This window comes from Mytilus trossulus, chromosome 3 (assembly GCF_036588685.1).
Source record: "Mytilus trossulus isolate FHL-02 chromosome 3, PNRI_Mtr1.1.1.hap1, whole genome shotgun sequence".
NCBI classification, from domain to species: Eukaryota; Metazoa; Mollusca; class Bivalvia; order Mytilida; family Mytilidae; genus Mytilus; species Mytilus trossulus.
Window position 1 is genome coordinate 23,567,866 of NC_086375.1, and position 15,486 is coordinate 23,583,351.

At 31.1% G+C, this 15,486-nt stretch overlaps 2 protein-coding genes across 2 annotated transcripts; one reads left to right on the plus strand and one right to left on the minus strand.

Annotated features, from left to right (window-relative positions):
• Positions 1 to 740: 740 nt before the first annotated feature.
• On the minus strand, positions 741 to 5,642 carry LOC134710552 (uncharacterized). Its single transcript, XM_063570922.1, has 3 exons — positions 5,573 to 5,642; positions 4,468 to 4,627; positions 741 to 1,047 (listed from the first exon to the last, which is right to left on the minus strand). Exons 1-3 carry the CDS (start codon positions 5,616 to 5,618, stop codon positions 741 to 743), a joined length of 513 nt encoding a protein of 170 aa, XP_063426992.1. The 5' UTR covers positions 5,619 to 5,642.
• A 1,707-nt stretch (positions 5,643 to 7,349) lies between these two features.
• LOC134710667 (cysteine-rich PDZ-binding protein-like) lies at positions 7,350 to 13,068 on the plus strand. Its single transcript, XM_063571054.1, has 6 exons — positions 7,350 to 7,472; positions 8,007 to 8,072; positions 8,388 to 8,442; positions 9,144 to 9,223; positions 10,116 to 10,133; positions 11,149 to 13,068. Exons 1-6 carry the CDS (start codon positions 7,382 to 7,384, stop codon positions 11,211 to 11,213), a joined length of 375 nt encoding a protein of 124 aa, XP_063427124.1. The 5' UTR covers positions 7,350 to 7,381; the 3' UTR covers positions 11,214 to 13,068.
• The last annotated feature ends 2,418 nt before the right edge of the window (positions 13,069 to 15,486 follow it).

Sequence of the window (15,486 nt, forward strand, 5' to 3'; positions counted from 1 at the left end):
AGGTATACATGATAGTCTGATAATAGTCATTTTTAGTTCGTCACTTATTTTCAAGAAAGAAATTCTATGCAAATAAGATATATATTGTTGTGTCCACACTTGTTTTTACAGCATTGCAGGGATGAAAAAACCATAAGTCCTTTATTAATAAAAAAAAACAGTTTGAATTTCAAAGTTTGATATTTCATTATTTTTTTTATTTTATAAATGCTGACAGAAATATGGTTGATATTTTATAGTGTCAACTGAAAATAGTACCTCTAACATGATTTATAAGTTGAAGCAAAGTCTGGGTAGGGATGCATATTCCTTGTTGGCTTTCATTTAAAATCCCTCTTAGCATGTCAGGCTTTTACATAGCAGGATATCTCCATCCTTCATTGATTTGTTATTGTCCTGAATATGCATGTAATAATGGTTGCTGGACTTAAATCATTCTATGAGACATGCTAAAAAAATCATTCTATGAGACATGCTAAAAAAATCATTCTATGAGACATGCTAAAAATCACACAAAAAAGCATGTTCAAAAGGTCAACATATGGTGTTCAACATTACTGTTTGGTTATTCTGGTGGTCCTGCATATGTATTGCAGAGCAAGCCAATGCAAGTAGAGAGGACATTTCTAATGGTTATAAAGTCCAAGCCCTTTTGCTTTTTTTTTTGCATTGTTCTTGCAACTAAACATTTTAAACTTTAGATATAAAAACAAAGAAACTCAAAGACTTGATTAAGACTATTATTTATTGGTAAAAAGAAAGGTTTCTTCATTTCTAGTTATTTTATTCCATTCATTAATCTCGCCATTCATAACTATAAAAACTCCATGTTTATCCAAAACCTGTAATGCTCCAATAGCAAAGCCCACATTAAAATCAGCATCACTGTCTTTAAAGGCCTCGGGTAGAAAAGCTCCAGTCAGAACCACAGTTTTATCTAGCTGATGTTCTGCCAAGAATGCTCCTGTTTCTATCATTGTGTCTGTTCCATGGGTGATCAAAATTTTCTTGTGTATTGACTGTTTACAAGCATTCAGTATTTTCTGCCTGAAATAGTGACAATGATTAAATTTAGACATATTTAAGGCTTTCAAATTTGCAAACAATTCACACATTGTTATAAAAGTTAATATGCAAATGATATGCATGACTTATTTTATACCCCGGCTTTAAAAAAGGGGGGGGTATACTGTTTTACCTCTGTCCGTCCGTCAGTCCGTACGTCCGTCCGTCAGTCAGTCCGTCCCATGAATATTTTTTGTTGCATTTTTCTCAGGAACTACAATACAAGGATTTCTGAAATTTGGTTTCAGGGTTTATCTAAGTGAGCTATACCGTGTGATGCATTTTCAGATTGATCACACTTGACAACTTCCTGTTTACCGAACACTTGTATGATTTTACACATGATAGCCAAGTTGAAAATTTTCGTCACATTTTTCTCAGGTACTACAATACAAGGATTTCTGAAATTTGGTTTCAGGATTTATATAAGTCAGCTTTACCATGTGATGCGTTTTCAGATTCATCACTCGACAACTTCCTGTTTATGGAACACTTGTATGATTTTACACATGATAGCCAAGTTGAAAATTTTCATCACATTTTTCTCAGGAACTACAATACAAGGATTTCTGAAATTTGGTTTCAGGATTTATATAAATCAGCAATACCGTGCGATGCGTTTTCAGATTCATCACTCGACAACTTCCTGTTTACGGAACACTTGCATATTTTTACACTATTAATATTATCCACTTGCGGCGGGAGTATCATCAGTGAGCAGTAGCTCGCAGTTTCACTTGTTTCATATGTACCTATCATACATTAACCTTGATAATAAGGAAGTATTTGCCACTGGACATTCAGGCAACACTATACCCTACATTGACCTAGGTCTTTAGAAAGTATTTGCAACTGGACATTCAGGAAACAATAAATCAATATACCCTACATTGACCTGAAAATAAACATGAAGAATTTGGCAATGAACATTAAAAAAATACTGACCAATTTACCTGAAAATGCATGAATTATTTGCCACCTGACAATAAGGGGTCAATAAATCAATTACCTCACACTAACTTGAAGTATACATAAAGTATCTGACACCAAACTTTCGGGAAACAATGAACAATCTACCCCTGTTGATTATAATATGCATGAAGTATTGGTCACTGGATATCAGGGAAATAATCAATCAATTTACCCACATCGATTCAAATATGTATGAATAGTTTGCCACTGGACATTAGGGAAACAATAAACGGATAATACACATCAATTCAAATATGCATGAAGTATTTGTCATTGGACATTTGGGAAGCAATAAACCAATCTACCACCACTGACTTAAATATGCATGAAGTATTTGCAACTAGACATTAGGGTGACTATAAATGTATATATCTACCCTACAACTACTTGAGTATGGTAATGCATGAAGTATTTTCCACTGGACTGGAAGTAAAACTAGAGGCTCTAAAGAGCCTGTGTCGCTCACCTTGGTCTATGTGAATATTAAACAAAGGAAGCAGATGGATTCATGACAAAATTGTGTTTTGGTGATGGTGATATGTTTGTACATCTTACTTTACTGAACATTCTTGCTGCTTACAATTATCACTATCTATAATGAACTTGGCCCAGCCGTTTCTGTGGAAAATGTTACCGGTAGTAAAAATTTACAAATTTTATGAAAATTGTTTAAAATTGACTATAAAGGACAATAACTCCTTAGGGGGTCAATTGACCATTTTGGTCATGTTGACTTATTTGTAAATCTTACTTTGCTGAACATTATTGCTGTTTACAGTTTATCTCTATCTATAATAATATTCAAGATAATAACCAAAAACAGCAAAATTTCCTTAAAATTACCAATTCAGGAACAGCAACCCAACAACGGGTTCTCTGATTCATCTGAAAATTTCCGTGTCAGATTTGCTCTAAATGCTTTGGTTTTTGAGTTATAAGCCAAAAACTGTGTTTAACCTCTATGTTCTATTTTTAGCCATGGCGGCCATCTTGGTTGGTCTGGGGGGTCACGCCACACATTTTTTAAACAAGATACCCCAAAGATGATTGTAGCCAAGTTTGGATTAATTTGGCCCAGCAGTTTCAGAGAAGAAGAATTTTGTAAAAGATATATAAAATTTATGAAAAATGGTTAAAAATTGACTTAAAAGGGCAATAACTCCTAAAGGGGTCAACTGACCATTTTAGTCGTGTTGACTTATTTGTAAATCTAACTTTGCTGAACATAATTGCTGTTTACAGTTTATCTCTATCTATAATAATATTCAAGATAATAACCAAAAACAGCAAAATTTCCTTAAAATTACCAATTCAGGAACAGCAACCCAACAACGGGTTGTCCGATTCATCTGAAAATTTCAGGGCAGATAGATCTTGACCTTACAACCAATTTTACTTCACGTCAGATTTGCTCTGAATGCTTTGGTTTTTGAATTATAAGTAAAAAACTGCGTTTTACCCTTATGTTCTATTTTTAGCCATGGCGGCCATCTTGGTTTGTTTGGCGGGTCACGCCACACATTTTATAAACTAAATACCCCAATGATGATTGTGGCCAAGTTTGGTTTAATTTGGCCCAGCAGTTTCAGAGGAGAAGATTTTTGTTAAAGATATATAAAATTCACGAAAAATGGTTAAAAATTGACTTAAAAGGGCAATAACTCCTAAAGGGGTCAACTGACCATTTTGGTCATGTTGACTTATTTGTAGATCTTACTTTGCTTAACATTATTGCTGTTTACAGTTTATCTCTATCTATAATAGTATTCAAGATAATAACCAAAAACAGTAAAATTTCCCTAAAATTACCAATTCAGTGGCAGCAACCCAACAACGGGTTGTCCGATTCATCTGAAAATTTCAGGGCAGATAGATCTTGACCTGATAAACAAGTTTAAACCTGTCAGATTTGCTCTAAATGCTTTGGTTTTTGAGTGATCAGCCAAAAACTGCATTTTACCCCTATGTTCTATTTTTAGCCATGGCGGCCATCTTGGTTTGTTTGGCGGGTCACGCCACACATTTTTTAAACTAGATACCCCAATGATGATTGTGGCCAAGTTTGGTTTAATTTGGCCCAGTAGTTTCAGAGGAGAAGATTTTTGTAAAAGTTAACGACGACGGACGACGACGACGACGGACGACGGACGCCAAGTGATGAGAAAAGCTCACTTGGCCCTTCGGGCCAGGTGAGCTAAAAAATAGGACACAATAAATAAATCTACCCCACAGCAGTATTTGCTAATTGCCATCTAGAAAACAATACATTAAGCAAACCAACTCTTATCTATACATGCTTGAAGTATTTGAAACATGACATTAGGAAAACAATAAATGAATTTTCAACAATACAGAACAATAAAACAAAACAATACTGACGAATTGTGTTCAATAATTGACCCAAAATCACAACGTACATAATCCATTTACCTTTCCTCTTGGTTTATATCTTGACTGTCTTTCCTGCAAGCTGTTATAAATTGCACAGAATATGGAACTTTTGCTCTGGAAATGATTTTCTGAGCTGCTGGTTCTTCTATTTCAAAGGCATATCCTAAATGTGTTCTAGGATACCTTTTATCAATGGTACCTGAAACAGATTGGGATCAATTACAACTTATGATATCTATAATTTAGTGTGTATAAAGAATACTGAGGAAACACCGGCTTGTTTGTAATATCTTATGGAACATTGTCATAAAAAGCCACTGGCCATTGAAATTATAAAACAAATAACTAAATAGATATAGGAAGATGTGGTGTGTGTGCCACTGAGACAACTCGCCATCCAAATAACAATTTAAAAAACGTAAAACATTATAGGTCAGTGTACGGCCTTCAACACGGAGCATTGGCTCACACCGAACAACAAGCTTTAAAGGGCCCCAAAACTACTAGTGTAAAACCATTCAAACGGGAAACCAATCTATATAATCTATATAAAAAAACGAGGAACGAGAAAGCTTGCTACACACGTTCATTTCTCTATTTGCAATGGCTAATAAATAGTCCAGGCTTGTGTTTATACAATCATTGTGCTATTTTCTATACTCTTTGGTCGGGTAGTAGAACCTTTGACACATTCCCTTTTCCATTCTTACATGAGAACTTGTGGTGCGATATCCAAGGAGACCACTCCGGTCCAGTTCTTCGTATTCAGTATTGTAAACTTGGCCATATTGAGGTAACTTGGTTGTACTAATAAAAAAAATGTTTTTAATAAAAAAAAATAGCCACTCCTGACCCATTTGTTGACAAATAACTGCTTAATTATCTCTAACCAGTGACAAATCACATACGCTCGTTCAGTAAATGCTTTCGGATCAAAGGGTACAAAAAGAGAACAGCTGAGTTCATGCAGCACGTCTGAACAGGCATGTCTTGTGCAGAACCCCGTTAAAAATAAGAGACAGGAAAGGGGAAATAATACGGAAGACAAAAACTCTAGTAAAAACGTAGATTACGTATAATACAAGTCGGTTGCTATTCCAAACTCAAAGCAACGGAGCTACACTTAAAATAGCTGTTTACTTACCTCCTGTTTGTATAATAAGAATTCCGTTTCTGTTCTCGCACATCATGTCAGATTATCAGGTATAAAAACTGAAACAAAAAAAGTATTCAAAGTTCTTATATCATATATGATAGTTCTTTACAAAACTGTGCGATATTTCGGATTCAGTCAGCCTGATTTTGATAAAATTTATAACTGCATCTGGATATTGGAAAACTATATACGTAGCATTTTTAATTCCAGAAATACATTCATGTTAAATCTTGTAACTGAAAGGGTCTATAGATCTGAATGTATAGAATCAGGGACTTTCTATTGTAAATATACTAGTATAGAATGTCCCTGATAGAATGTTCAGGAATAGTGCCGAAAATATGCATTGTTTCATTTTGCCGTTATAATAAGCATTAAAATCAAATACTTTAACTCAAGGATCACTTCTGCTGCAATTAAGGTCTTGCTGACTTTTACTGGCATCAAACTCAGTATCAATTCTTTATTTGAAAGTATCTCCCAATTTAATTGTATTTATTAGTCTCACAGTTGATTAGGGTATTATACTGTACATCATCTAGTATAGATACCGTATCGGCGACAAGACTTTGACGGCGAGTTATGCTATATATAGCAATTATTTCACAATTTATCCCGTAAAAGCTGGTGGTCAAATAGAAATGTATAATTGAGTGAATTGTCACGATAACAAACTTGAAAAAAATAAGAGACGAAAAACGCCCCAAAAAACACAATTTGATGTTCATTTTCTACCAACCGAAACTTGCATATTATTTTTCAACATAACATTTAATGTTTTTGTTAGCAATTTTTGTTGCTGGCTATTTTTTTTCAAAGTTTGGTCTATCTTGTCTCTGTGTGTTTTTCTTGTTTTGTTCCTATCACTTTACTGTCCGTTTTTTTGTATGTCCGTACTGCGTCCTTTCCCCTTAAAGAGAAACAACAAATTGAAAGTTCCAACTAAAAATGCTTCATGTACTCACAAAACTATGTGTGCCTTTTGACGTGTTCCTAACTCAGGATCTGGTTAATTTGGTTAATTTGTAGCATTTGGTTCATTTGGAATTTTATAGTCATGATTGAATGCTGTCGTTTCAGTTAAACATGTTAAACAATACTCCTGTCTAGCAACGTAATTGTACTAGTTGAATGAACCTATTTGTGTGGCTAAAAAAGTATTTTTTATGGGTTTCTGTCTCTCGGATGCCTCAGTCATCCCTATTGTCGGAAGTTCATTGTGTGAAAGATGATCAAATGCTTAGTGGGTCATTTTCAAAAAATGTGGATATTTCAGTTGTGAAATAACTATACAAAAAAATATTCAATTTTCAACTTTAATAAATGAAATTGAATAGTTTAACAACAATACAACCTGAAATAAAAATATGCAATCTTAAATGCTACTACAAACATATTTAAAAAAAAAATAGAAACAAGTATGGGACAAATGTCAACTACATAACGGATTAAGTTTCGGTCGCTAATTTTTTTTTAATTATATTTACCGTTTGCTTGATATATATTTCTATAAAAACCACCAAAAACTAAAATGTGTATCTAAAAATTGGATAAAAATATTTACACTTTTTTAGAAATATTGATTGTACAAGAAAACCCACATTTTTAAAAAAAGGCCCTAGTAATGAAAAGTGATTTTGGGAAAACAATTTTGTTTTCATATATATAACTGTAAAGTTTATATGACAATAAAATATTTGATTTGATTTGATTATAATATTTACGGTAAACATTCCGTAAACTGCGTAACCGGGTTTGGTTTTAGTATTATTTATTGCAACTGGTACTTATTGTTTCATGTTAAACTCATCTTGCTCTATATCGAAGAATGAAGTGACAGTTAACAGTCGAAGAAAACAAAAACAAACGAAGATGGTTTGCGAAAAATGTAAGTTATGAATTTCCATTAACGACAGTTATCATTGGGGCATTTTTCTATTTATCCAGAATCTCAACAGTTTGATCTCTTAAGATTTCGTATCCACACGTAAACAAGTAAATAGTTGTAATGGTATGACACACACATTGATAGAAATCACAGGAAATAATCTCTGTGATCTGTCTTCTCAAACATAATATAATTGTTAATTTCCATGAGATATCGATGAAGTATGAAAACTTATGTACCACAGTTCAATTATGTGAATACACACATTTGTGAGATTAAATAATTGAACAGACCTGTTGTCAAAATTCATAATTGTACACAAACAAAATACCTGACCTTTTCTAAAATGTGTTAAAAAGATAAAGAACATACTAAATTAATGAACTTTTATGATAAATTAAGTTATGTCATAACATATTGTGCCGTCAACTTGGAAGAAAAAAGTGATGTGACAAGAAGATTTCTCATGCTTTTTATATTGAATCAGATAGTTTATATATTTAATTGTTTTCAAACATTTGTCTTTAACTATAGGTGAGAAGAAACTTGGAAAAGTAATAACACCAGACCCATGGAAAACAGGAGCCAGAAATATAACTGGTTAGTTTCATAGTAATAAAATATGTTCAATTATGAAATAACTTTTATATCAATAGTCATGCTAGTACATATAATATATTAAATCATTCAAAGTAAACTAAAAACTTATTTACTTTATTTGCTGACTTCAAAATATTTGATATATTGTGAATTTCTGCCAAGATCAGCTTTTTCAGTTTGATTGAAAAGTTTAGAAGACAAACTGAAAATAAATTTAAGTCTTTCTCACCAAAGTATTAATTACATGTACATATAATTCAATTGTAATACAGAACTGATGTTTGTTTCTTATAAATTTGTATTCAATGTTTTCAGAGGGTGGAGGAAGAAAGATTGGTGAAAACAAAGCTCTAACAGCAAAGAAAAACAGGTATATGATTGATATGTATATATATTTATATATAGTTAAATTGTCAGCTGTTTATTTTTTTTGGTTTTATTCTTATACTATTGTTAATCTGTTTAATATATTCTCATATTTTCTCCTGGTATAACTAATGTTCCATGGTAAAATACTTGTTATATTAATTCTAACAATATACCACTAATGTTTTTTGTTCTTATACATGTATGTCAGAGTTGTAACAATGGTGTTTAGTTGTCCAAAGTAAAAGGTATATGAGTTATTATTTGCACATTTTACCAAATTGTAAAAGAATCCAATCATAAAGGGATTAAACTGATAATGCTCCAAACCAATTCATTGTTGAAAATTTATATTATGCTGAGTTCACACGTAATTTGAATTGGATTCGCATTAACTAATTGGAATTAGTTTAATTCACATTCAAAACGTTTTACGTCCTAAAGTCAATTCTAATTTGAATAACATTGCCTGTCAAATTCGCTTTACTGTCCACACGACGTTAACTTTTCATTCGTATTCACAAAGGTGTATTTCTAATGCGTAGTAATAAAAGCAACAGATCTCACGACTTGTAACAGAAAAGTTGCATAATTTGGTTAAAAGATAAGTTGTTTCAAATCTATATAACAAATATTGTTCAGACAGACCTATTCTTGTTTGATATATAAAGTATGAAGTTCCGAGTTTTTTTGTTGTTTTTTTAGATTTGCTCCATATGAAGGATTTGCTAAGTGTAAAATATGTAGATCATCAGTTCATCAGAAAGGATCTCATTATTGCCAAGGTGAGTCAACATTTCACTCTTCAGTGTTTTATAAGTAATGGAACCTTGTTCAGAGAAATAGATAACTTACATGTATCAAGAAAGAATCTACATTGAAGGCATAGTAATCAATATCTTAATAGAAGTGAATCAGCCAAATTTATATGTCCTTTAAAATAGCTTAGAATTAAGTGATTCCACCTAAACAATTGTAGCTTAAAAAATCAATACTTCACTTTTTTGGTGAATTGTAACACAACTGGTATAAACTGAAATAGAATAAATCACCACTAAAAATATTGGAAACAGAAAGACATTAAATATCTAACAGATGAATAATAAGTTGTGTTTAGACTGACACAAATAACTGCAACAAGGGTTTAGTTCATGAAATTTCCATTTCCTTGTTTGATATATATTATCAATTAAGATAATTCCACAAGTCAAACTTTTATAGAATAGGATTTAGTTAACCAAAACTTGTATGATAGAATACTAGTATATAAACAAATTTTATTAATGCGCAACATCTGATTGGAATTTTATAAGGATTTTTTTTATGCCCTACCTACAATATTGGAGGGGCATTATGTTTTCTGGTCTGGTCCTTTTGTCTGTCCTGCTCCAGGTCAAAAATTTTGATGAACGTAGTTTTTAATGAACTTGAAACTTAGTACACATGTTCCCTATGATATGATCTTTCTAATTTTAATGCCAAATTAGAGATTTTATCCCATTTTCACAGTCTACAGAACATAGGAAATAATAATGCGGATGGGGCATCCATGTACTATGGACACAAACTTGTTTATTGTATATATGTATTCAGTGCAGGTGCTTAATTATCTTTTAAATGATTGCTTTACATTTTTTCATTGAATCATTTTAATTTTTTATGATCTTTTATTTTCAGGATGTGCCTACAAAAAAGGTAAGTTTCTGCATTATTTTGTAAAACTTAGTCATTAATGAATAATTGTATCCAAGTAGAAATTATTTTTATCCATTGCCTAGTCTAGTATATTGGCCTGTCTGTGTCACCTTGTATAAGGGAGTATTATGTTTTCTGGTCTGTCTTCTGTTGTGTACCCCCCATCTGTTTTTGGTTAAGGTAGTTCATAATTAAGTTGTGATCACATCAACTTCTAAGTATGTACACATGTTTTTAGCTCACCTGGCCCCTTCTGTTGCCATTTTTGTATGAATTTTTCAAACTTCAATCGTATCAAAACTACAGATATAACGAATAATAGAGATAGGCCATTTTGTACATACACCAAGGGGAAACTTGATGCAAAACATTATTATTTACTGTTTCATTTCATTTTATAGAAAATCCACAGCCTTTAGTACAGAGATTTGTGTTATAAAATTTGAAACATAGATTACTCACTTGCTTTACTTTGATGTGCTAGTGTTTATTTTTTACAAAAAATTCTAATCAACCTGTAAATTCCTAAATACCTTGTGCTGAGTTACTGAAGTGGAGTGCACCTTAAAAGGTGTACTTGATTTGTTCCATATTTTTATTTGTTTTAACCAATAACTACATTAATAAACTTGTTTTAAGGAAATCAATTCTAGCACTGCATGCAATAATCCTCTATCTATCAGTCATCAAATTGCCAAATATGAGAGTACAAGGATAAAGGTTGTGGATTTTCTATAAAATGTCCATATGTTTAATATCATTGAATCAACACAAGGGTACATAATCCTTAAATGAGGGACTGTCCCTCAGAACCCATGTTGGTTTTCTATTGTAGAAAAATAAAAAAAGAATAAGTTTGCCCTTTTAACTAAAATAGGGAAGATTCAATATATTTGAATCAACTTTTCTAAAAAAAAAAGGGGGCTACTGATTTTTTTTTTTTTTTTAAAGATTGTAGTCCATGGATATTCCAAAATTCACTGATTGAGTGATTTAATAAATATGTTTTTTTCAGGTATTTGTGCAATGTGTGGAAAAAAAATAATAGAGACAAAGAACTACAGACAAACATCAGTATGATATTGGTGATAATGACAATGTTTAGTGATAATTACAATGATAGATGATAATTACCTGTATGGTGATGATTACCAGGTGTAGTTATAATTACAATGTGTAGTTATAACTACAATGTGTGGTGAAAATTACATTGTGTAATAATGATTACAATTTGTATTTTGATCTTTTACATTTTCTGAGCTTGAAAGCAAAAAGAAATGACAAACATGTGTACCACATATATGTATTAATAGTTTAATATGGTTAAAAATCATTTTGTGATCTGGATAGTATCTTAGTTTATTAAGGTCAGGGACCTTTTTCATGACAAACTTTAAGGACACTCAATGATTTGGACATCAAGTCAAACAAATCTTCCAAAGCATTTGTTTCATTTAAATGATAAGGATAATTCAGAATAATTTAATTTTGGATGTAACACGTTGTCTGATTTGCTGATGTTATTTTGATATCAGCCCATGGACATATTTTAGACGTGTGACCATGATGTCATCAACGATTTTTCATGGTTTTCTACGGTTTAAAATGGAAATTAGAATTATATCATAAGATATGACTGTAATATTTTTTCTGTCTATTCGAAATAGCATAAAGAGTGTGGTGCACACTGTTAAATAACCCGCTACACGCATTATTCAGTGTGCACCAAAATTTTTATGTTATTTCTTCATAGACAGAAAAAAATATTATAGTTATTCCTTAAATAAACGACTTTTTCAGACTTTTGCTAAAATGATTACCTCCCGTTTGTGTAAAGAAAGAAAACAGATGGGGAATTTGAAATGTTTATTACTATTAAAATTAGAAACATTTTTACCTTAAAGAATGAAAAAGAGAAGAATTCAAATAACATCCAGCTTTAATTTATGTTCGTAATTTTTATATAGGATTTTTTGTCACCATTGAATTGTATTTATAATTTCAAGACATGATTTTACATTGTTGAAAAGAGGAGAAAAATATACATTTCATTATCATGTACTTATTTAGAGGAAGAGATATTGTTTGTGTGTCTTTGCATACAAGATGATAATTATTTAATATGTGAAAGTGAAAGTGTGCATTTGTATCATTTATATTTAAAAAGTTGTTTGTTGATAATGTGTCAGTGTGAGTGCTTTTGTTTATCAAGTTAGAAGGACCCTGTTTTTTTTTTCAAAGATGTTTATTTTCAAGGAATTTAATTATAAGTGGAAAGAATTGTACTTAAAGGACACTACTCAAACAAATTACTCTGATTTTTTTTTTATTGAAAACTGGGGATACTGACAATGATCTTGCTTTCTCAACTTTTCAAAAAATAATGCAAAATCAGGTAGATTTGCAACTACATTGATTCATTCAGTTTAATTAAATTTTTTTCAAATTTTTCCCTTGAATTGACAAACATACTACAGATTGTTAATCTTTAACTCGGGACTGTATTGCCAATATATGTCTTTGAGATTTAGAAATGTGAGAGATAATGTAATCTGTAATCTGTTTTTTTTTATGTTTTTTTTTTGCCCAATGTTGAGGCATTATGTTTTTCGGTCTGTTGGTTCATTCATCAGTTTGTCCAGTCAAGGTAGTTTTTGATGAAGTTGAAGTTCAATCAACTTGAAACTTGAATACATATGCTCCTTAAGGTATGATATTTTTTATAAAAAAAATCATGGGCCTCTAAATATATTAAGTAATATTGCAAGTGGGGCATCCATGTACTATGAACACATTATTGTTTTCTTATTTTTTAACCTAAAAATATGTGATCATGACTAATTAAAAATGTTCATTATAAGTATTGAATTCAAAATTCTTTGAAAAAAGTTAGAAATTAAAAGTTGTATAAGTTTAACTAATAAAGAAAAAGGTATCAACTCATTTACTGTCACATATATTTTTATTTTGGATATATTTCAATATCATTAGGAATTTTTGTTTAAAAATATCATGCTGTTTTAAACACATGTACAAAATGTATGTCGACTATGTTATATTTAAAAAAATGTTTATAAAAAAATAAGCAATTAATGTTTTAGTTTTATTTTTGTTGAAGAAAATTTTATTATAAAAAATTGAAAAGATATTGGGTGTAGGTCAATGTATCTATAGTTGTAAAAACTAATAATAGAAACAACGATGTCTATATAACTATAACATACACAGCTACTTTTGCATAGGTACTATTTTTGTACTAAAATATGTAGTACTAGAAATCTACTTTTAAAATTTAGTACTATCTCATTACTTTAAAATTATTGTAATATTTAGGTACTTGTATTTTACAGTACCTGATTTGAACTAAATATTTTGGTACAGAAACTATACAATATTCCATGCTTGAAAATCATAATTTTAAGAGATTCGAAATAGAAAAACTTTCAAAATGTTGAAAATGTAATGGTAGTAACCAAACAAATGTAGTATCTAAATTTCAAGTACAAATTAAGTACTGTAAAATACAGGTACCTAAATATTACAATAATTTTAATGTAACAAAATAGTACTGAATATTAAAAGTAGATTTCCAGTTCTACAGATTTTTAGTACATAAATAGTACCTATGCAAAAGTAGCTGTGTATATAACATAGCTAAACTCATTCTGTATCAATTTTTTCCAAAGTGCATGGCCACTAGATAAAAAGGTAGAAAAAGTAATTCCCTTTCAACATAAAGATGTGGATGGCACTTTACATCAAAGCTCCTAAGTAACTTGTACAGGTTAAGTCATGGTACTAAAATTAAAAGTGTAAACTTTCAAAGCCAGCAGTCTAAATGTTCACCGTCTGTGCCATATGATTGCATCTAGAATGTTAGAAATTATTAAGTATGTACTATTTCAGGTTATTGTTGAGCCTGCTACTTTGTCGCAGATACTCAACATAGTGATATTGATTCTGCAGTGTCTTGGCGGTGTTAACTACCTTCTTAAAAGCTTTATACCTTAGAATGTGGAAGAAATGGATGCTTCATACTTTGTATTTCGATGCCTTATTTTACAAAGTTTCCTTCTGTCACATGTTCATTGTCCTTGACCTTTTTTTCATTGTTCAGTGGCTACTAGAAAAGAGATTTTTTGTAATGTTATTTTCTCTCTTATTATGATTTAGTATGTTTGGTGTATGAAAAGGTTGTAAGGTGCACATTTCCAACTGGAAGGTGTTATCTGACCTTGACCTCATTTTCATTGTTCAATTGTTTAAGGTAAGATTTTATGTTTTGGTCTGTTTTTCTTAAACTGTATGCTATAGGTCTTCTATATTTGGTGTATGGAATGATTGCAAGGTATCGTCTCACCTTGACCTCATTTTGGTGGTTTATTGGTCAATGTTCATTGTTTGTTTCTTATATACTATTATAAGCAACAGGTTAAGAATATTGAAATAAAGTTAATGCATATGTTGTGTACAAGTTATCATTTTGTACAAATTATAATTTGTATTTTGACTTAGTACAAATTGTTATCTGTACAAAATCTTCCTGTACACATCATAATTTGTACAAAATCAGGCTAAATTTCACTTATAACTTGTACAATATTTTACATGATATAATCTTTCAAATAAAATGATAAAAAATATCAATTACGAATCATTATGAAACACACTGATAACTGTATATACAAAACTATAACAACAATACTTCTATTTGTTGGAGCAGGTGGGCAAACATTGACCTCAAATTACACAATAAATACTGCATTTTTCATTTGGACTTCGAGTTTTTAAAAAAGAAAAGATAAAGTTGTTAATCAGGAATTTGTGTAACAGACATAGAAGAGTCATCAATAGATTCTAGTTGGTTTCTGCTTAAAAAAGGGGGGGCGATAGATACCAAAGGATCAGTCAAACTCATAGATCGATAACACTCCTGATAAATTACCAACTGTTGTCACTCCCCATCTGATAGCCAAGACTTCCTTCTTGTCCTGGCACTGTATAAGCCAAGCAATATGTGGAATTTTAACGTGAAGTTTAATAAAACTATATTATACTCTAACTAACTGACCAAAAATGTCTGTCCTTCTATTGAGCTCAAACTAGCCAACGTATGGCATGTGGCTGTTGTCTGCTCTACGGTCGGGTGGTTGTCGCTTTGACATATTCACCATTTCCTTTCTCAATTTTATTTTAGGGTTTATGATATGTATATAATCTGTTGGAAATTACTATATTATACATTTGCAGACATAATCAGAGAATATGCACAACAGACTGGTTGCTGTTAACAGTACACAATCATTTTAAATTAACATATTTTGCCAAAAAAGCATAATGTCAAATTAGCCCG